At 36.2% G+C, this 22,106-nt stretch overlaps 1 protein-coding gene across 1 annotated transcript in view; it reads right to left on the bottom strand.

The window, feature by feature from the left end:
- Positions 1-246: 246 nt before the first annotated feature.
- The window catches only part of LOC109084266 (exostosin-1a-like), an 81,657-nt gene continuing 59,797 nt past the window's right edge, over positions 247-22,106 (bottom strand). Inside the window, exons 10-12 of the mRNA XM_042777217.1 lie at positions 14,091-14,251; positions 2,680-2,851; positions 247-1,246 (exon numbers count right to left, since the gene is read on the bottom strand). Of these exons, the coding sequence (XP_042633151.1) occupies positions 1,061-1,246; positions 2,680-2,851; positions 14,091-14,251 (519 nt within the window). The 3' untranslated portion in view covers positions 247-1,060. The remainder of the gene's footprint in view (positions 1,247-2,679; positions 2,852-14,090; positions 14,252-22,106) is intronic.

Here is a 22,106-nt window from a genome sequence, read left to right as displayed (position 1 = left end):
AATTACCCCATGATTTACTCACCCTCAAGTCATCCGAGGTGTATACGACTTTCTTCTTTCAGACGAATGCAATCAGAGTTATATTTAAAAATGTCCTGGCTCTTCCAAGCTTATAATGGCAGTGAATGGTGATCGAGATTTTAAAGCTCAAAAAAAAAATGCATCAATCCGTCATAAAAAGTTCTCCACATTTGGACAGGCCTATGAGCCTTAATTTACAAAAGGTTTGTATGTATGACAAGGTACAAACATAAAGACATGCACACAAAATGTCCGAAATGATCCGCTAGCTTCTAATGTGGGTTGCATCTCTCAGATGTGCAACACAACACTTCTTGTCAGTTGTCAATGTTTATGTAAAAGTAGTATGTATTTAAAAGACCCCAACTTTTAGTTTTAACTTTAAGGGGGTTCAAACCTTAATTAAAACCCCCGTCCCCCATAATTCACACCCTGCTCGCAAATTATTAAACAGTTCTATGCTAGCTTTTAAATCTGAACTGCAGAAACTGACTGGTGATTTTCTCAAAATATCAAGTACAAATATTATTCATATTGAATGAAGGGAAAATGGTGTATTTAAGGACAAACACAATAAAATGATACAAAAATAAATATTTAGGGTACAAACCCACTTTGCATTCATAGATTTTATTTTTTTAAACTTCTTAAAAAAAAAAAAAGAATTTCTTTAAAAAAATAATTGAAATTAAAATACATATTGCAGGCATAGGTGACTCGTTGAGCTGTTTTCAATCCAATCACACGCTTCTTTTGCCTCCTGTTCATACAAGTGCCGTGGCTATGGCCCTCGCAGACAACAACATCGACAACAACAACAAATTCGAACACGCAAGGAGCCAGTTCTATTCTGAGCAAATGCTTGCCATGAAACCTTCAGCTGCATATAAAACCATTCAGTGTTGCATATTTTGTTATATATATATTTTTTTTTTCTGTAGATGGAACATATTGTATTTGAGTCCAGGCGAACTGAACACTGCAGGTCTGTTTGGGGATGTTCTGATGAGTTCAGCGGGGTGTTGGAGGGATTCGCCCCTCACAACCTCTCAATGTCTCTGTATTTCTTGCGTAGGATAGAGACCTGGTCTTTGAAGAGGACGGGGTCCAGACGCAACTGAGAGTGAAGGAGAGGCATGAAGCCAAACCAACGCGTGAAAGAGTTCATGCAGGACTGACGTTGTGCAAAGTGGTCTGGGTCGGCCCATCGAGATGCCTTCGAGCCCTGAGAGAGAGAAGGAGAGAGAGAGAGGTCTGTGTATGGTTCACCGGGCAGATTATGAAAGAAAGCAGGAACATGTTGCTGGAATTGGGCAGCACTTTAGAAGACACTGACAAACAGAGTGAACACGGAGTGGTCATTTCACGACTCAGAGAACAGATGACAGTTATGGCCTTACATTCATGAGAAACACTGTGAAAAGATGTCTAGCTCCTTGTTAAAGAAGCTTACGATGTGCTAATACAGACCCACATGCATCCAATCCTTTGTACATGCAGTGGAACACACATAAATATATTTTGTATCATTCATGAATTCGGATTCATCACAGAATTTAAGAGAAATTGAGATCAAATTTGACCATTCTGATATTCTAATCAGATAATAGCTATTTAACAAAAATATGTTCTAAGATCATTTTGCTAATGTTCCCTTAATTTTTATTAATTTTATTTTGCTAATGTTTGTTTTAAATATTTTGGAATGATCTGAGTTAATTTATATATATATATATATATATAAATTAATGTTCTGAGATCATTCCAAAATATGTTTCATAAGGCTATTTGATAGGGCTATTAAAGTAGAAAAAGTACTGAGAATTTTTCCTGTTAGCTGAGTAACATTAACTTTTATTTTTAGGTTCAAGTACATTTTAAGGAAATATAGAGTAAAACAGTAAACGTTTCTTATGCTTTGAAACTATATCTTCCCAAACTACTTATAAAATAATTAAACTACAGTGAAGATGTCTAGTGAGCTAGCTTATGCTACAAGCTAATAACAAAAAGTAGACTACATTGTAACTACAATATTTCAGGGGGGTAACAGCTATATATATATATATATATATATATATATATATATATATATATATATATATATATATATATATATATATATATATATATATATATATATATATATATATATATATATATATATATATTATATATTTTTTTTTTTTTTTTTTTTTAAATCAGAGTAGTACATTTCTCCCACAAATCACCCTCAATAAGGATGACAATGTTAAATTTAAGAATGTGACAAAAATATGCAGCATTTTGAGGTACTACTTGTGGAAAAGGTAGCTTAGATTCCCTTACGAAAATTAACCATGGTTTTACTTCAAACAAAAATAAAGTGAGAATGAACCAATAAAGTATTGAGAGAGAAGGAGAGTGAAAATGGAGAGAAACTGGTAAGACAGACAGAAAGAAGGATAGTACTGCAACCTTGCTGTCAATCATTAATCTCGCCTTACCATGAAGACATTCATCAAACAGACCAATACTGCTGAATCAGATCCACACACACTCACAGCCCTGGGGCCATCCATCCATCACACACTACACAGACGTTTCTGACCCCAACAGGGAATCGCCCAGGACACACACACTCATCTATTAACAACCCATACACACACAGACTCATACCTGCTGCATCATGGTCTCCTTGTACTGTTTTTTCTGTGTGACTTTGATTGGCGGGAGTTTGGTTACTGCAGAGATGAGGAAATTCATGAGGATGTCCTCACAGTTGGCTAACTGGTCCACCATAGACAGCAGAGACGCTGGCAGGTAGTATGTGTACAGGTGATGATAATACCTGACCAAGAAAAAAAAGAAAAAGGAATATATGAATAAAGATATTAATTAAATAACAGGGGATAAAAAACAAAAACAAAAACAAGGCAATTTGTCTGTAGGGAAGTAAAACTGACACATTTTTTACTGTTTGGTTTTAAATGCTGCTCAGAAACCCTGCCATTAAAGGGACAGTTCACCCCAAAATTAAAACATCAATTTCTCATCCTCATGTTGTTCCAAATCCATAAGACTTTTGTTCATCTTCAAAACACAAATGAAGATATTTTTAATGAAACCCGAGAGATTTCTGTCTCTATTCAAATTCCATTCGACAAAAACTTTCAAGCTTTTTTTAAGTTTTCTGAAGAGACTTGATTAGTTGTATGTGCATTCATCAATGTTGATATGTGAATAAAAGACTGAATTAAAACTGTTCATCGTAAGCAATCAAGCCTCCTCAGAAGACTTGCTCAATTCAAATGGATTCATATGGTTTACTTTTATGGCATCTTATGAACTTTTTGAAAGTTGAAATAGGCATCTAGGTTTCATTGAAAATATGTGAATTTGTGTTTCGAAGCTGAATGAAAGTTTTATGGGTTTGGAACGACATGAGGATCTATTGACAGTCCCAGCTTTCTTTTTTCTTTTTTCTTTAGATTTATGTGTAATGAATGGGCAGAAAAAAATGAAAGATATCAACTTAACATAATGTATTTATTTCTAGATAATATTTTACACATTTATTTTATTTTGTATTTATTTGTAGTTAATGTTTATTATATTCATTTATTTCATTAATATTTTTTTTTTTCTTGTAGATCATTAATTGTTTTATTTTCTTTGTTCTGCTGATCACAAAATAAATTATTTTTAAGAACATTTAAACAAGCAGTTTCGGTTCACATTTGCCAGCATTCTCCAAAGTATCTTCTTTTTTATTCCATAGAAGAAATACATACATACAGGTTTGGAACAACATGATGGTGAGTAAATGATTACAGAATCTTCATTTTTGGGTGAAGTATCCCTTTAACAATCTTTTATTTTTTCATATATTCTTTTAGGAGAAACATCTGAAACAACTTGTTCCATTAAGAGCAACCTATGAGTAATAAAATGTTCGTCTGGGTGGGACTCAAGGTATAGTCATGATACACAGCACAGACAGAGAGGCCCTACTCTGCTGTGAGAACCTCAAAAAGACAGATGTTTTAATTTCTGTGAGTGACACCTACTCTCTCTCGCTGTCCTTATTAAACTGAATCTCCTTTCCCGCCTGCAGACGTCTTTGCTGTCATTCTCATTCCTTCCCTCTCTTTTTTCCCCTCTCTCTCTTTGAGGGACAGCCGTCAGAGCATTCCTCTCAGCTCTGCAGGTGGCTTATCTCTCTTCAGACGTTTATTTATGTCTTTTTCTCCTGGACACTTTAAGCTGGGGTCACTTTGCAGGTGGTGTCAGCTCACTGACCAGTAGCAAAGCGGTTAATCTGTGTGTCGGGTGTGTGATGTGTCAGTCTGAAGGTCTGTGTGTGACTGTGTGTGTGTTTGTGTGTGTGTGCGGCTCTGTAGTGAGTGATGAGTTCAGAGTCCTTCAGCTTAAACAAACTGTGAACTCCATCTCACCTGTGCCATTTATCGTTAAAATATGGCCAGTGAAGCTGTCAGACTGAACATTTATTACCTGCTTTAATATCAGCCTGTCTCTGAATGATCTCTATCACAGCAGGTCTCACATTCAGCTTTTACAAGCACCTGACACTGACCTCGTACCAGCCTCTTGTCCAAATTCTGTGAGAGCCGACAAAAACCTGTGACTGAAGATTCAACAAAACTGTGAATCCCTGCTGTTTTGTTGTTAGGTTGTTGTGGATGGTTACTACTACTATGTGGTTGCTAAGGTGCTCTGGGTTTTTAAGAAAGTTGCTGTTGCTATGCTGTTATGGATGGAATTCAGGATGTTTCTGTGGTTGCTAAGGTGCACTAAGTGTTTTAGAGCATACCTGTCACTGAGGTGTTGTGGATGATGTTAAGGGTGTTTCTATGTGGTTGCTATGCTGTTGCTAGGGTGTTGTGGATGGTATTCAGGGTGTTTCTGTGGTTGCTAAGGTGCACTGAGTGTTTTGGAGTGTTGCTGATGCTAGGGTGTTTTGGATGGCATGTAGGGTGTTTCTGTGTGGTTGCTTCGCTGTTGCTAGGGTGTTGTGGATGGTATTTGGGGTGTTTCTCTGTGGTTGCTATGCTGTTGCTAGGGTGTTGTGGATGGTGTTCAGGGTGTTTCTGTGGTTGCTAGGGTGCTCTGAGTGTTTTAGAGCATACCTGTTGCTAGGGTGTTGTGGATGGTGTTAAGGGTGTTTCTATGTGGTTACTATACTGCTTGCTTGGGTGATGTGGATGGTGTTCAGGGTGTTTCTGTGGTTACTATACTGCTTGCTTGGGTGATGTGGATGGTGTTCAGGGTGTTTCTGTGGTTGCTAAGGTGCACTGAGTGTTTTGGAGTGTTGCTGATGCTAGGGTGTTTTGGATGGCATCTAGGGTGTTTTTGTGTGGTTGCTTCGCTGTTGCTAGGGTGTTGTGGATGGTATTTGGGGTGTTTATCTGTGGTTGCTATGCTGTTGCTTGGGTGTTGTGGATTGTATTCAGGGTGTTACTGTGGTTGCTAAGGTGCTCTGAGTGTTGTTGTTGCTAGGGTGTTGTGAATGGTGTCCAGGGTGTTTCTGTGTGGTTGCTACAGTATGCTGTTGCTAGGGTGTTGTGGATGGTGTTCAGGGTACTTCTGTTTGGTTGCTATGCTGTTGCTAAGGTGTTGGGGATGGTGTCCAGGGTGTTTCAGTGTGGTTGCTAAGTGCTCTTGATTATTTAGAGTGTTGCTAGGGTGTTATGGGTGGTGTACAGATGGTAGACAACCAAAATGAGTAATGCCGCCGCGCGTACCGCCGCCGCAGGGCCGCGGCGTTAACTTCAAGTCAGTCAAGTGTTAAAATCCTTCGCGAAACTACCACCAGGTGGCGCAAAGGGACGGATTGCGAACTAAATGAAATTGTAAAATGAGATAAAAGAAGGAGGTAAAACAACAACATTATGATATAACATTGTACCATCTTTAAAAAAACATTAAAAAATGTATAGTGAGTTAATTTCAAAATGTAGGATAGTCTTAGGCTACAGTCTACTCATCAAAAATTAAAAGAAGACCTTTACACAAAGGATCTTATGCTTGCTATTGTTATTAAACAGTCATTAAATATAAGGCCTATATATACAGATAAAAAGCTAAATGTTTTCATTTCGGTTCATTCTGGGTTTAAAAAAAAAATCCTTCAGGTTCCATTTGCAGATCGAAATGAGAACGGTCCAGCATTTAGCAATAATTATGATTAATTCTGTTATTATTCTTGATTTTTCAAACTGCTAACACTTTGCATTTTTGAATTATGCCTTTACTGTGTGACCAAAAAAATTTGTATTTTCTGTTTCAGCTGTTTGATCGCACTGGTGCCTCGCGCACATTCATTGCATCATTGGAAACAGTAGCCGTTCACCGTGCCATTCGGCGCGAGCAGCGGTCCACGTTGGCATATTTTTGTTAATTATGATTTGTAATTTTTTTCCCGTCGATACTGAAACACACGTGAACTGCAAAGCCTATTTTTCCTAATGAATAATAGTTAAGCTTGAAATAGGCAACATCACGAATATGGAAACGTTTGGATTTCTCCCGAATGAGAGCCCAACCTTACCTTATGGTTCGCTTATTATTCTTTTTTTTTTTTTTTTTCCCGATATAGCTAAGCCTATATTATTATATACTGCAGCAATTTTATTTATCCATTAGAATTATATATTTGTAATTATTGTTCTGTTCTGATAAATTTGTTAAATTTAAAGGATTTGTTGTAAAGGTGAAGAGAACTAAAAATAACCTGGTGGCACATTATAACATTTTTTTGCCAGCCGTTATTATTTCTGAATGTAATAAAATGCAACTTATACATGACTTATATATTCTTATATATATATATTCTTATATATATACTTATACTTATATATTTTTTCCTCTCACAAACTTAATTTATTTTTTAGCCTGTTTTAAAAAATAAATAAATAAATAAAATAACATGCAGCAAACGAAAATAGGTGATTAATCGGTTAAAATTTGTTACTGTGGGGTAATTATAATTATTATATACTTAGGAACAGAGTCTGGGCCTAATCTAGGCTATCCAGGGTTTTTTATTTTTTTTTATTTTCATTGCATCTGAAAATGACTTTGTGCAGCACATTCACGCTCAACCTACCTCGCGCGTTGCTCAGCTGTGCACGATTTAAAAATGTTTGATATAAAGGTTGCTGTCCCATTTTATACAGGAATTGTTCATTTAAAAAAAAAAAATTGAATTATATTGTTAGTTCTAATTATACTTTTAACACAAGTTCATTTAGGCTATTTAACATGCACTGTGACATTTTACCCTTTTTAACTTATAAACTCCTTGAGATTTTAAATTCAGTTTAATAGTATTGAAGTTCAAGTTTTTAAAAAAAGGTTTTAAATGCTTAAATTATTTATATGAATTAATAATATGTTATCAGGTTTTAATTGCTTAAATTATTTATATGAATTAATAATATGTTATCATGTTTATTCTTGTAGAAAATAAGTGTTTATTCTTTAAGAAAATAAGGGGAAAAATAAGGGACGATCCAAATATTATTTATGTTTGTTTTTATTTGTTTTTTTTTGTATGTTTATGTTATTTTAAATTATTAAAAAAAAAACAATGTAATTAAAAGTGCCATCGGCCTGAGTAAATTTGACCATTATAGAATTGTGACTTTAAAGGTTAGTGATTTAGGAGGTGAAAATACTGTGAAATTACAAATGTTATGGGATTTTAAAGCATAACAACTGAAGGGCTATGAAACGTTAGCCAATAAAACATTTTTTTAAACAATGGCACTTAAAGTTTTGAATTAAAATATTATATCAACCATATAGCCTGTGAATAAACAAAATGCATACTTTTCAATGAAAGAAAACTGAGAGTTTGCTTCTGGTGTTTGGATTTGTACTTCAATAATGAGCTCCAAGTTTAGGAATAGCCAACACGGTTTTTTTTTTTTATTTCTCTTTCTCTCTCTATTTAACTCTCTATTTAATTAACAGCATTAACTTACAATGAAATACATCTTCCTTCAGGTAGACTGAATGTTTTTCTGTCTTGCTAAATGTTGGGCTCATGATCAGTAAGTTGTATTCGCTCAAACTGATTTAGTTAAATCAAAATTTGCGACTTTGAAGCTGGGTGCAGTTAGCGCGAGTCCCGCGCGCTGTGAAGCGGGAGCCGCTGACGGAGGACTCCGTTTGGTCTTAAAGCCTTCCGCAAACGCTACGTTCACAAATAACAATGATTTTCTTAAAATAATGATTAATTATCAATTGATAATTTGTTATTATTATGGCCTTGTGAAAACAATAATATGGGCTGCGGGAAAATAATGAATAAAAAGAGTAGGGCTGCTGTGAGTGCAGGCATGTTTCAACCCAGTAACATGACAACACAGCGTTCCTCACAGCCAAAAAACAGACCGAGTTCAGTTAAGCTGGAGGGGGTTGGGGGTAGTTCTGTATCGCTTGTGGGGGTCGAGATAAAGGTGTGAATCTCTTGGTCTTTCATATGGACAGTGTCTTATGAGGGTATCAAACTTGCAGAACAGGTTTAGATAGGACTCGTCATTTTGGTTTTAGGGCAACTTTGAAGAAAGGTTTTGATCCACTTCAAATGTTGACTAATGTATAGCGCAATATAGTTTATTAGTTATTATAACTTCAGAGGAAGTTGCCTTAACTCAATAAAATAAATAAATAAATTCGCAAACGACATCCAGACCAGTCCAGACATCAGTATAATCCGTCTATGGTGTTTTATAGGCTTTTTTTAGATTTGGGAATACACATGCGTTACAGACATGACAAAAAAAAACATTTTGGAGTTTTTGGAGACATTATTATTATTATTAATTAATTATTATTTTTTTGTAGCCTATTTACAATGCACAAACCAGAAGCAACAATATCTGCAGAGAATTGGTTGGCCATTCTCAAAAAAAAAAAAATATCAATTTTATTTCAATTTTCGTTTTTGTGTTTCAGAGGAAAAATCAGTGTTAAGGCATCTCTCCATTACAGACCGTTCTGAAAGAAGAATTTATGCAAACTCGTATAAAATGCTTTAAAAACTTTAACAGAGATGTCTAGAGGCTATTTAATAGGTCTGCCTCCCATGTAAGATTTTTCTAGTTACTAGTCGTTCATTTGTCATTATTCAACTAATCGCAGGATTATATTACATTTACATCTATAATCCATAATGAAGGGGCGGTCACACTGCACTTTTCGTTCCATTGACTTCCATTCATACGCATGCGAATGCGTCAGAAGTTTGGTGAACTCTGACCTGCGAATTCGCATCACGTGAAGACGGGGGATCAGTAGAATATCAATACGTCACTGCGTGACCTCTCTGTACAGAAATTCAAAAATTAAGGAAGCGCTAATTTTAGCCGTAGCGCAGCATCCTATTTTATATAATACATCTTTAAAAGATTATAAAAAAAAAAGCTTCATGGTTCGAAGTGTCAATGGAAACAGGAACAGATGGTACATTTGAATGAGGATACATTTTATAATTTTTTATTGCTAAGTGTGTATGTATTTATATAGAGAGAGAGACAGACAGAGAGTAAAACATAATAAAACGCTTTCGACGCCGTCGCAAAAGGCACAGCACAAGCACATTAATCCATGTTGTAATAACTGAGGGGAGACCGTTAACAGCTCCTGCCCATATTCGCAGCGGTGTCCGAAAAAATTTCGCACGTTCAAAGTCTAGTGTGACCGCCCCTTGAGCCTTAATATATTTCGCGCTCAAGCACATGCATTAAGTTTGCCCCAAAGCACAGGCAGAAGTAGCCCAATAATTGTAAAAAAGGAGACATTTTAATTATTTATTAATAAACAAATGTTTTCTTGTCGGCTGCAAGATGAAATTCACAGTGCTGACTCTCTCCACATGGATTTACCTTTAAAGAGAAATACAACCTTCACAGATTACACAATGCTTTCGTTCTGAATTGATTCGTTTAAAAGACATTTCAAGCTTTCTGTAGATATATTTCTCATGTATGTGAGACACAACAATTTTAAGTTAATTCATTATCAGGAAAAAATTCAAGTGATCTAGAGGGCGCCTCCCTGTCCTCCATGCGCATTAATAATTTTCGCACAAACACTTAAATATGAATAGTTATTCACATTTTGCATATGCATTACAACGTAAATTATTTTTTACATGCAATTATCCAAAATAAAACCAAACAAGATTTGTAATGAAAATAAAACAAATGAGAATAAATGCTGCGCATGCACTCAGCATCACTCGCGCCGCGCAAATCTTGCACTCTGACATTTTACACACCTGCATTTAAATGCGGCTGCAATTTTATTTTATTTTTAACTTAAATTCTATGTAAGCAAGTAACGGCGGCTCCCTTTAAAATCACTGAAGTTGACTATTAATGAAGCTCTTTTTACATCATTTGCAGTTTGGTGATTATAATGAGAGAACTTGAGTTTAATCGTTTTATTAATCCGTCCATTCTTTAGAATTTCAATGATTTAGCTAAATCGTGCAGGTTTAATTTATTCGTTTCTTGTTTTAATCAGGCCTAAATAATGGGAACGAAATTATACAGTGCCTCACGTTTTACTTAAAGAAAATAATTTATAAAAAAAGCAACAATTTCTTACAGACAAATATATTTTCCCAAGAAGTTGTCTGTCAAAATAAAGGACAGGTAACGAATAACAAAAATGCATGTTGTTTTATTAAAAGAATTTTAAAATATAAATTAAAATATAGGCCTAATATATGAGAATATTGACATTTTGCATATAAATCCATGTAGCCTAGCTCACTAAAATAGGCTACCACTTTTAATGCTCTGATGCAAAGTAAACCACAATTTCTTTTGAATAATATAACACATAATTCATATTATATAAATAATACTGCACACCTATTAAATGTGTCAAATCTAAAATATGGTGTAATACTGTGTAGCTTAGAGAAAATATAAGCACAGGCTCAGGCACAGGCTTGACATTTATCCTGCTTGAATTCGTTCTAAGAAATGCACATAACTTCATAATTACCAAACTTTCATCTGTGAATATTAAATATTTTAACTATAGTGTTTTTCTTTCATTTTCCCTGACTGCAGCCGTCAAATGTAACACATCAGAGAGGCAAAACTGACGTCTATTTGCGAAAATGTGTTTTGATGCGCTTGTTTGAAAACTTGTGATTAAAGCGCCACTCAGCGGTCAAAAGCTGCAAATGCACTTTGCAGATGCGGCGGCGGCGGTACGAGCGGCGGTAGAAGCAACGTTTTGGATGTCTACCTACTTTATGTGTGGACTTTGCAGACGCGGCGGCGGCGGTACGAGCGGCGTAGGGTGTTGTGGATGATGTTCAGGGTGTTTCTGTGTGGTTGCTAAAGTGCTTTGTTTTAGAGAATAACTGTTGCTATGTTGTTGTAGGTGGTGTTAATGGTCTTTTATGTGGTTGCTATGCTGTTGCTAGGGAGTTGTGGATGGTGTTCATGGTGTTTCTGTGGTTGCTAAGGTGCTCGGAGTGTTTTTAGAGTGTTGCTAGGGTGCTCTGGATTGTATCCATTGTGTTTTTGTGTGTTCTTTTGTTTTAGATGTATTTCTTTCTTTTTTTTAAACAATATTTCAAAAATAAAAATACAATACATAGCTATTGTTTACCAACTTTTTTTATGAGCAGAAACTGGGAGTATTGTCTCAAATCATTGTTTCTTATACCAAAAGTTCATGTAAATATGAAGGAAAATCTAACCTTTATTTAACCGGTGTCCCTAAAAGGTTAGAATGAATGCTATAGTAACCAAAGTGTACCAGAGCCAATTTTATCTTTTCATGATGACAGATGAATTCACATTGAGATCAGAGAGAGACGACTGAGATTATTTATGTGCTAGATTAAAGAGAAAATATTTAACTCAGTCTAGCTTTATGTGGAGCTTGATGATTCTTGATATATCATTTGGGTATCACTTTAGTGTAGGGAACTATACTCACTATTAACTGCTTATTATCATGCCTGTTATTAACAGATGATTAAGAATGACTTAAAAGAATAATTCACACAAATACTATATGAGTTTTTCATTGAAACAGATTTGTAGAAATTTAGCATTACATCTCTTGCTCAAAAATGGATCCTCTGCAGTGAATGGGTGCCGTCAGAATAAAAAACATCACAATGATCCACAAGTAACTGACACCTGTTCTGTCCATCAGTTAACTTTATATGAAGTGGAAAGCTTTGCGTTTGTAAAAAACAAATCCATCATTAAAGCCATTTTAACCATCACTTCTGGCAAAAATATGAGTCCATAATCCACTTACTTCAGTGAAAAATGTTGATGTGAGATGACAGCTCCATTCCCTGTTGTCCTCTCACACCAAAATCCATTCCTTTAGAACTTTTTTGGACTGTTTTTGCTTGTAAACCATGCTTGACCTGTGCACATTTCTCTCCTGATCAAGAGGAGATGAGCGATTTAATGCTACATTTTACCAAATTTATTCTAATGAAGGAAAAAAAAAAATCATCTACATCTTGGATGGCCTGATTGTGAGTACATTTTCAACAAGTTTTATTTTTTGGATGAACTATTCCATTAAATCTTAGTTATTATTCAATAAAAACCCTTAATTTACCTATCAAATGACATTTGCACTTATTCACAAGACAAGCATTAATAGTGTTTAAGGTCAGACTTGGCTCTATGGACCTTCGCCAAAAGTTCGATATGCAGAAGTTAGTGTTATTTTTTGGTTATTGTGTATGTAATGCCCTGTGAAGAAGCTAAGAAAGTAAGCAGATTAAAATAAGCATAGGATTTTGCTTATTTTTGTAAAGGATTAGTAAACTCAGCTAATCAGGTTGTATTAGCTTTGGCAAACTGACTACGGCTATTTTCAGATGACACACTTTAATCCTCAACTGTTCCTGGGTCTCTGAAACAATTTGAACAAATGAAGCATTTCTTTAATTCCTTCCTTTCATGCTGTTTTTATGGAAATTCTGAATCGCAGGGTGAAAAGATATGTACAATTGCATTCATTAGGTCATTAAAACTAAACTATATTACTTTTTTTAAAAAGACAAATTATGTAATTATTGTGAGTCTTGTAAAATTACAACATATTTTGTCACGCTTTTAGCCACCTTCCCACTGTTCCCAACAAATTAAAGACTGGAAATCATTAATTGAATGCAGAGTTGTACTCGAATTCCAACCAAATGAGTTTTCTCATTTTTGAATCCAATTTAAGATTTAGTTTGTTGAGAATGAGGTGAAAAAAATTATCAATATTTCTGCACTAAAATTGTATTCTTTAAACACTATTTCTGTAAAATCGGCAGTTAATGAATAATTACATCCAAAATAACATATTGGCAGCCATTTGTTTTGTGGGGATATATTCATACATTCATTCGACTATAAATAAGTGCAAGGCTTCAGGATTAATTTAAGTTCTGTGTTACTGCCATTAAAAGGTGAAATGCAACAAACCTAAGCAAATGTCAGAGATAGTTGAAAGGTGGCTTTACTTTGATAGTACTGTTTGAAATAATTTCTGGCATGACAACTCTCGGCGTGTTTAGCATGGTAACATACATGGCAATGTTAATGTGTTTGGTCTTGGCGTTAAAGAACTTCTATGCTGCAGAGCAAGTACCAAGATTTGCTACTTCCAATACATCCACAGACATTGTGCAGTGAGCAAGTAAGAAATACTGTAACATACATGAAATTAACTCCATATATAGCATACATGAAATCATCCCATAGCAGGTGGAGCTGGGGAAGGTGGAGGGTTTCTGAAGCATGCTGCAACTGCTCATTGGCTTTGTATTTCATTACATATCAATCTATAGCTATTAAGCACTACAGATATTCTGCCACCCTGTGGCTAGGTACAGAATTTAATGCTTACTGTTAGCACACGCTAATTGTTAGCCAGCAAACTACTTGTTATGTTTTGTGGCAAAAAAAAGAAAAAGAAGAAAAAAGGCAGAATAGAATAGAAAAACTGTGACAGAACAAAAACAAATGCCCTTCAGGTCAGTTTTGTGTTGTACTGTGTTGTTTGGAGATTACCTGTGGTAAAACGCAGCTCCTGTGAGCACCATGGAGTATTCATTGGTCCATTTAGAGGTATAACCCCACCTCCCCTTCCCACTGTCCCAGTAATGGCTTCGTGCTGGGTAGCCTACGATCCGATCTGGAAAACTCTGCCAAACAATGAAGGCGAAATCCACCTGCAAACCCAGTGAAGACAGAAGTGCACAATTTTGATTTAATAACTTTTCCAGAAGGTGAGTAAATAAAGACAATTTTTTATATTTTGGTTAAAGTATTCCTTTAAGAACAAAGACCTTGTGTTCATTTTCATTATCTCTACAGACTTCAGATAAAACCAAAGCGAACACCCTGCTTAAGAAACTCATCAGAAGAGATTAAAGAAGTGGAATTAACAAAAGCAACATTAGCTCTCTTGATAGTCTGTTAAAAGAATTGACATGGGCTCACGTTCAGTGAGATAAATTATCAAAGGAGCCAATGAGAGCTAAAAGAGAACAAGCCTTTTCTAACTCAGCTCTTTATTTAGCCTTGGATTTTCTAATGCCTTCAGCCATGCTTCAGCGTCAACACAACAGATTCGTCTGCATGCAGGGGATGAGAGCAGTTCTTGCTCTGTCAACGTCAGCATGCGTACATATTAAGATATGAACCCTCAAATCAGAGGAAAAGGTTGCAAACGTCCCCTTAATGTTACAATAGATTAATTGCTGCGATAGCAGCAGACTCGGAGCCAGATTTATGACATCATGCAAATAACATGGCCTTAAGGAATTACGGCTTTAAGGCGCATCACTCCAGCAATGCATTGTGGGTGACACACTGAAATTTGCTCCATTCATTATGTGTACCGGACCTTGATTATAGATCTGAGCGAGTGGGAAAGATGAATGGCAGCTGGAGTCATGAATGCTTGGTCTGAGATGAACAGAACTTTAAGATCACGGCTAACAAATGAGTTTATGTAATTGTATAGCTCTTATTTAACTTACCAGTATGTTAAAAGGAAACTCTGAAGTGTTCAATGTTCCCAAAGGTCATAATTGCAAAATAAAAGGGCACCCTCCTTTTTGGTGAAATTTTGCAGGTAAAATAGGTCAATTTTCAATACTGAAGTCATACAGGAAGTAATCACACAGAAGTAGCTTTCAAACCAAGCAGCTTTCTACAGAGCACCGTAGATTTCTGTTGGTCATCGCTGAAAATTTGCATGACCAAATACAAAATCTCTGAAATTCTCAGTATGTTGTGGTAATGTTCATATGCATTTCTAATGAAGAGACATGCAAAAAAAAAAAAAAAAAAAAAAAAGCTGTGTCTACCCTCCAGGCCGGCAACATAATACAGTATGATGCAACAAAATTAGAATGTTTTGTATAATCAAAGGCAGCTGTCTGATGCATCCAATTTATTTTGACAGTGTTAAGTAGGTACATACTTTTGAGATTATAGTAAAATAGCCCAACAATGGGACATTTTAGATTTTTGGGACTATAAAACTATAGCTTTCTATGATACAAGCTACTCATAATTAAATGGAGTTAAAGGTGCGATAAAACGGAAGAAGCATGGGGCTACAATCCATCAGTTGTTGATTGAATAAGGGCAGATCTGAATGCTAGCTTGCAGTCAGCTACAAGAAAAGGGTGGAGTACAAAGTCCAAAGTATACATCGTACACAAAATAAGCCAGTAAATATATATATATATATATATATATATATATATATATATATATATATATATATATATATATATATATATATATACACTCACCTAAAGGATTTATTAGGAACACCTGTTCAATTTCTCATTAATGCAATTATCTAATCAACCAATCACATGGCAGTTGCTTCAATGCATTTAGGGGTGTGGTCCTGGTCAAGACAATCTCCTGAACTCCAAACTGAATGTCAGAATGGGAAAGAAAGGTGATTTAAGCAATTTTGAGCGTGTCATGGTTGTTGGTGCCAGACGGGCCGGTCTGAGTATTTCACAATCGGCTCAGTTACTGGGCTTTTCACGCATAACCATTTCTAGGGTTTACAAAGAATGGTGTGAAAAGGGAAAAACATCCAGTATGCGGCAGTCCTGTGGGGCAAAAATGCCTTGTTGATGCCAGAGGTCAGAGGAGAATGGGCCGACTGATTCAAGCTGATAGAAGAGCAACTTTGACTGAAATAACCACTCGTTACAACCGAGGTATGCAGCAAAGCATTTGTGAAGCCACAACACGCACAACCTTGAGGCGGATGGGCTACAACAGCAGAAGACCCCACCGGGTACCACTCATCTCCACTACAAATAGGAAAAAGAGGCTACAATTTGCACGAGCTCACCAAAATTGGACAGTTGAAGACTGGAAAAATGTTGCCTGGTCTGATGAGTCTCAATTTCTGTTGAGACATTCAGATGGTAGAGTCAGAATTTGGCGTAAACAGAATGAGAACATGGATCCATCATTCCTTGTTACCACTGTGCAGGCTGATGGTGGTGGTGTAATGGTGTGGGTGATGTTTTCTTGGCACACTTTAGGCCCCTTAGTGCCAATCGGGCATAACAATATGCAATATGGGCCAACATTTCTAAAGAATGCTTTCAGCACCTTGTTAAAACAATGCTACGTAGAATTAAGGCAGTTCTGAAGGTGAAAGGGGGTCAAACACAGTATTAGTATGGTGTTCCTAATAATCCTTTAGGTGAGTGTGTATATATGTATATATATATATATATATTTATATATATATATATATATATAATTTTTTTTTTTAGAGAGATTATTGGGGTTATTAGCCACATGATATTTATGTGTCAGATGATTGGATTAAAAAATATCCAAAAGATCTCCATAAGCAAAAATGGCAGAAATGCATTGTGGGGATCATGCACCAGCCAAGCAACTGCCGTTGAGATGAATGCGAATGCTAACCTCCTTGGCAAGCATACACTCAGAGGGTCACATGTGCAATAAAGATAAATGGGAAAACAGATACATGATAGGTGGAGACACAAATTCACCTGCAGAAACATGCACAAACACTAGATTAATGCTGTAATTTATATTACTCTGTCATTGTGCTATAACAAGTATTACTCTTTCTGGTCAATTCTTCAGGTCATTAACTGCAGCATAGACATCATAACCCATTGGCTTTGCTGTGCCGCTGTTATGCCACACATGTGCCTACAGTCTAATGAGGCTTGTCGCACAACCCCCCCCCCCCCCCCCAACCACTATATTACATTTCCCATTTTAATAAGCCAGTTAATGAGTCAAAACAATGCAATTATCAATTCTGTGGCGCCATAGCGCCGCACAGTCTTAAAAAAATGTAAACCACTGCCATATTCTCACATGCTCAGCACTTTTCAATTAAAATCCTCTCAAATACTTAAAGGGCAATTACTAGGGCAGATTACTATGTGAAATGAGCGGAAGCTTTCCTCCAAATGTTGCTGGATTTGTTTAAAGCCACAAGAGCTTCCTCACCGAAACTGAGACTCATTAAACTTTTGTAATATGGCTTCTGTAATCTTGTACTGCTATAAAAGTTAAGTGCATATTCTGAAGTAAAGATGTACTGGGTGCAGTTAATAAAACATCAGTATGATGAATTATGAATAGTAGGTTTCAAACACACACTGAGCTTCGCCATACGTAATGAACTTGAGAAATTAGTAGCTTTCCAGCGATCTGATTGGAAGCATTCTCACTGCTTGTGACACTTGAAATATTATTCTGAAGTATTATGACTCACATTGCAGTACAGCCAGTGCACTTTAAAATTGCTAGTAAATTTCACAGACGATTACAAGAAATGTCAAGCAACACAGAATTAAACATTACATTTTGAAGAAAACATCTTATGTTTTTACACATTGGCAATTACACCAACATGATATCTATTTTTTATACATAAATCTAATTTTACCTGCCACGTAGAAAATATCTTTCTTTCCTCAACCTTCATCATGGAATTATGATAGTGTCAGACAAATGTAAGAGATCAGTCTATTGGATTTATTTGGTTTCGCCAACTTCTACTGCTTTTCAAATCTTGCACCGTCAAAGATCATCACAAAATCTTTCAAGATCCCACTCCAATGGAGTTAACAATACATTCCACAACAAGATTAATTCCCACATTTTGTTTTTCTCCAAACCCTTCCTAGGAATTTACAAACAAGCTTCATATTATCGTAGACTCTTTCAGGAAAGCTGTCGACAATGTGTTTCTTTTGTTTTTAACACTCTAAACCCTGTAAAGTAAACTGCTGGAGAATTGCACTGGCAACAAATCCTCCCTGGCCCTTGGATCATCTCTGCCTTAATCAAAGTTAGACCTACAACACCCTAATCATCACAGCACCCTGTCTGTTTAGAGAACAAATACATCCCAGAATTCTTCACATTGCCTGAAACATCTTTGCCAGATGGTGCAGCCATGTTTTTTGAATTGGCACTGCAGCCACACAGATTTGCATATCACAGCTTGAGGAATGATAGTTGTTAACTACACATTTAGAATCCTTTAAAATCAATCTAAAATTCTAAGGAGGTAGTTTACTAAACAGTTGCGCTACTTTTGAGGGTGGTACAGTATGTTAGCGCAAATACCTGCAACTTATTCACTAACCATTGCAATATAGTTTAGCGGCTACAGTGTTGAGTCCTCAACATTGAAATTAAGTCACTGACATCTTTTCTGCACAAGCACAGCTAATTAAGTTCATTATAGACTATGCTTCTTTCACAAAAAATGACTGATGCAGTTTACATTGCGCTATTACTGTACCAACAAATGATTGACCTATAGGATATAAGTCTTGTTATGAACCCAGTATGGGTCATATTTGTTGGTTGCTTGTTTTTTTCCCTTTGTTTGTTTTACAGGATGGAGTTTGGGTGAGAGACATCATGATGGCTGAGGACTTACACCTGTGTTGGAGCTGATGCCAGCAGTTAAGCAGTTCCCTTCAGTTGCGATGGGCTCGCTTTTCTTTCTTCGTGCTGTTTTCGTCCTGTTCTTTTCTCATTTAATCTTACTTTTATGGGATCGTCCTTTAATTTTTGAAAAATCCCGTTGTTTTTGTTGTTTGTTGTTTGAAAGCGTTTTGTTTTTGTTTGCGTTTGAAATTCAGCATGCTGGTTAACCTGTTTTAAAGTGTTTTGTTTTTTTGTTGTAGCAGCACTACTGGTTGGGATGTTTTATGCTTCATTTTGAAGGAAATATGCGTTGGATTTATTTTTTCAAGGACAGAAGGCGATGAATTGCTGGTGTCTGTAGTTTGACGGTCTCTCTATGCGGGTTAAAGAGCGTAAGGGATTTTTGCAAATCCTAGTGTGGGGGGAATTTTGAATAGTATTGGTGTTCCCTTGTTAGGTGTAGCCGCTGTTACCTTTTGGAAAGAGTGGGATAATATAATAATTTTTTATTTTTTTGTGTGTGGTGACCGTGAGTAGAGCAGTTGTCTCTGGAGTGGAATGAGCGAGTCGCCAGCTCGCTGGTTGATTTTCTTTGTACCAGCAGGAGTTAGTGCTTAAATACCCCTCACCAGTAACCACATGAAGATGAGGGGTGAGTTAGTTAGTTTTTTTCTTTATAGATAGGGAGAGGGGGAACTTGTTATTCCTCCTGCTGGGGTTTGTAAAACACCCCTTCGGTTTGTAACTTATATTTAAGGTGGAAGCATGTCTAATTTACTCGATGATTTTATTAGTTCTCCTTGTGAAGCGTTGCTTGATTCGTGCACAAAAGATCAATTATTCAAAATTGCGGATCATTATGGAATTGAGAAGCATACCGACAGAAATTTAGAACGTTGTCCAGGGGAGTTAATGAGGCTCATGTTGAGTTCGTTAGAGAGCTCACTACTTCATTTAACCGTTGGTGTATGGCATCTGAGGTAACCACTTTTGAGGAGTTGAGCAACTTAATAGTGCTTGAACAATTTAAGAACTCTGTTCCTGCTTGCATTGTGACATATATAAATGAACAGAAAGCTGACACAGCTGCTAAAGCTGCTGGGTTAGCTGATGATTATGTTTTGATGCATAAAAGTAGCTTTGAGTTTCGGAAAAGGGATGAAGTGTTTGAGGATAAAATATATTGTACACCTAGAAATTCATCTCTGGTCTGTAATTACTGCCGTGGTAAAGGCCACTGGAAGAATGAGTGCCCTATACTAAAAGCTAAGACTAAAGGGGGAAAGGCTCCTCAAGTTAAGCCAGCTGTCCTTGTGGCACCAGTGTTAAATCCTGTCAACTCCTCTTGTGAAGTATTTCCCACAGCAGTGAACCCCATAAAAGATGGAGATTATGCACCTTTTATTAGCTATGGGCATGTATCAATTGTCGGTAAAGAGACAAAATTCCAGTGACGATATTGAGGGACACAGGAGTGTCAGAGTCCTTTATTTTGCAGTATGTGTTGCCATTTTCATCTTTGAGTGACACTGGTACTAGTGTGCTCATTAAGGGAATTGGGTTAAAAACTTGTGAGTGGAGAGGTGTTGGTTGGTGTGCGTCCTTCTTTGCCAGTGGATATAATAATGGTAAATAATTTGGCTGGAGACAGGGTTTGGCCTGATACCTTTTCACCTCTGGTGGTCTCATCTTTTCCTCTCCCAGGTCCAGAATTTTTCAGAGGTAATCACAGCATGGGCTTTGACACGGTCCATGGCCTCTTCATAACCAAAGTTGTCCTCTGATTCTGCTGTAGTAAGATCAGCATTTTTCGGTGATTTTTCTGTTCCCTTTCAGAATTGATACAGGAGCAGCAACTTGATTCTTCTCTCTTCAAACTTTTTGAGAGTGTGATGTCATCTGATGAAATTAGACATGGTTATTTCTTACAGGATGGAATGTTGGTAAGGAAGTGGATTCCACATTGTAGTGACTTTGCAGGTGATTCTGTTATACAAGTGGTAGTGCCAGAGAAGTATTGCTTACTTGTGTTGAAGATTTCCCATGATGAACTTGCAGATCACTTAGGGGTTATAAAGACCTATGATAGAATCCTTCGTCATTTTTTTTGACCGAAATTGAAGAAAGATGTGTCAAAGTACATCAAGACATACTAACAACTAACAGGCAAGCCAAATCAGACTATCAAGCCTGCCCCATTGTTTCCTATTCCGGCTGTCAGTCCACCATTTGAGCATCTGATTATTGATTGTGTAGGCCCAATTTCCTAGATCAAAATTGGGTAGTATTTATTTGCTCATGGTTATGTGTGCATTGACACGGTAGGCTACCTATCCCCTCTGTACGATTACTGCGAAATCAGTGGTGAAAGCTCTGACTCTGACTAATTTTACCTCTCACTTGTTTTCTCAAATCTTGAAGCTGCTACACATTAGGCACAATAAAGCTAGTGCTTATCACGCCCAAAGCCAGGGGGCTCTAGTTAGGTAGATGGTAAAATGTATGTTGTGCACTTTTTGGGGATGTCGTGGCTTAATGGTTAGAGAGTTTGACTCCTAACCCTAAGGTTGGTGTTTGGGCAAAATGTTCGGGGCCCACTGGCTATGCTCTGTGATAATTGGACTGAAAGTACACCACCTCTGTTATTTTGAAATACTCCAGCATCTCCATCTGTTATTTTGTTATTTTGAAGTATTTCAGTTTTTATGTTTTTTTGCTTGTTGGCTTTTTTAATATATAATTTATATAAATTTATGATTATTTAATGTTTAAAATATTTTTTATAATATATTATGAATTTTGATATTTAAGTTTTGTTTTGTAGGTGATTTTTGTTAAATTATATTTTATGTATTTGTGAATTTGTTTTTTGTTTAGAATTTTTAAATTTGTATTTGTACGTCAATCTAATTTAAATATTGAAGTAGCTGCTTGTAGCTATATTTATTTTTATTTTTTATAATGTATTTATTGGGGTATGTTGTGTCTTGAGATGCTTTTGATACCATTTTGTAAGTCAGAAATTTAAAATATAAATGAAATCCCATCAAAACTCCAGCAGGTGTGTAGGAATAAACAGAAGCAAACAGTCAAACAAAAATACATGAA

This window comes from Cyprinus carpio, chromosome A20 (assembly GCF_018340385.1).
Source record: "Cyprinus carpio isolate SPL01 chromosome A20, ASM1834038v1, whole genome shotgun sequence".
NCBI classification, from domain to species: Eukaryota; Metazoa; Chordata; class Actinopteri; order Cypriniformes; family Cyprinidae; genus Cyprinus; species Cyprinus carpio.
This window is presented reverse-complemented; position numbering and strand designations above follow the sequence as displayed.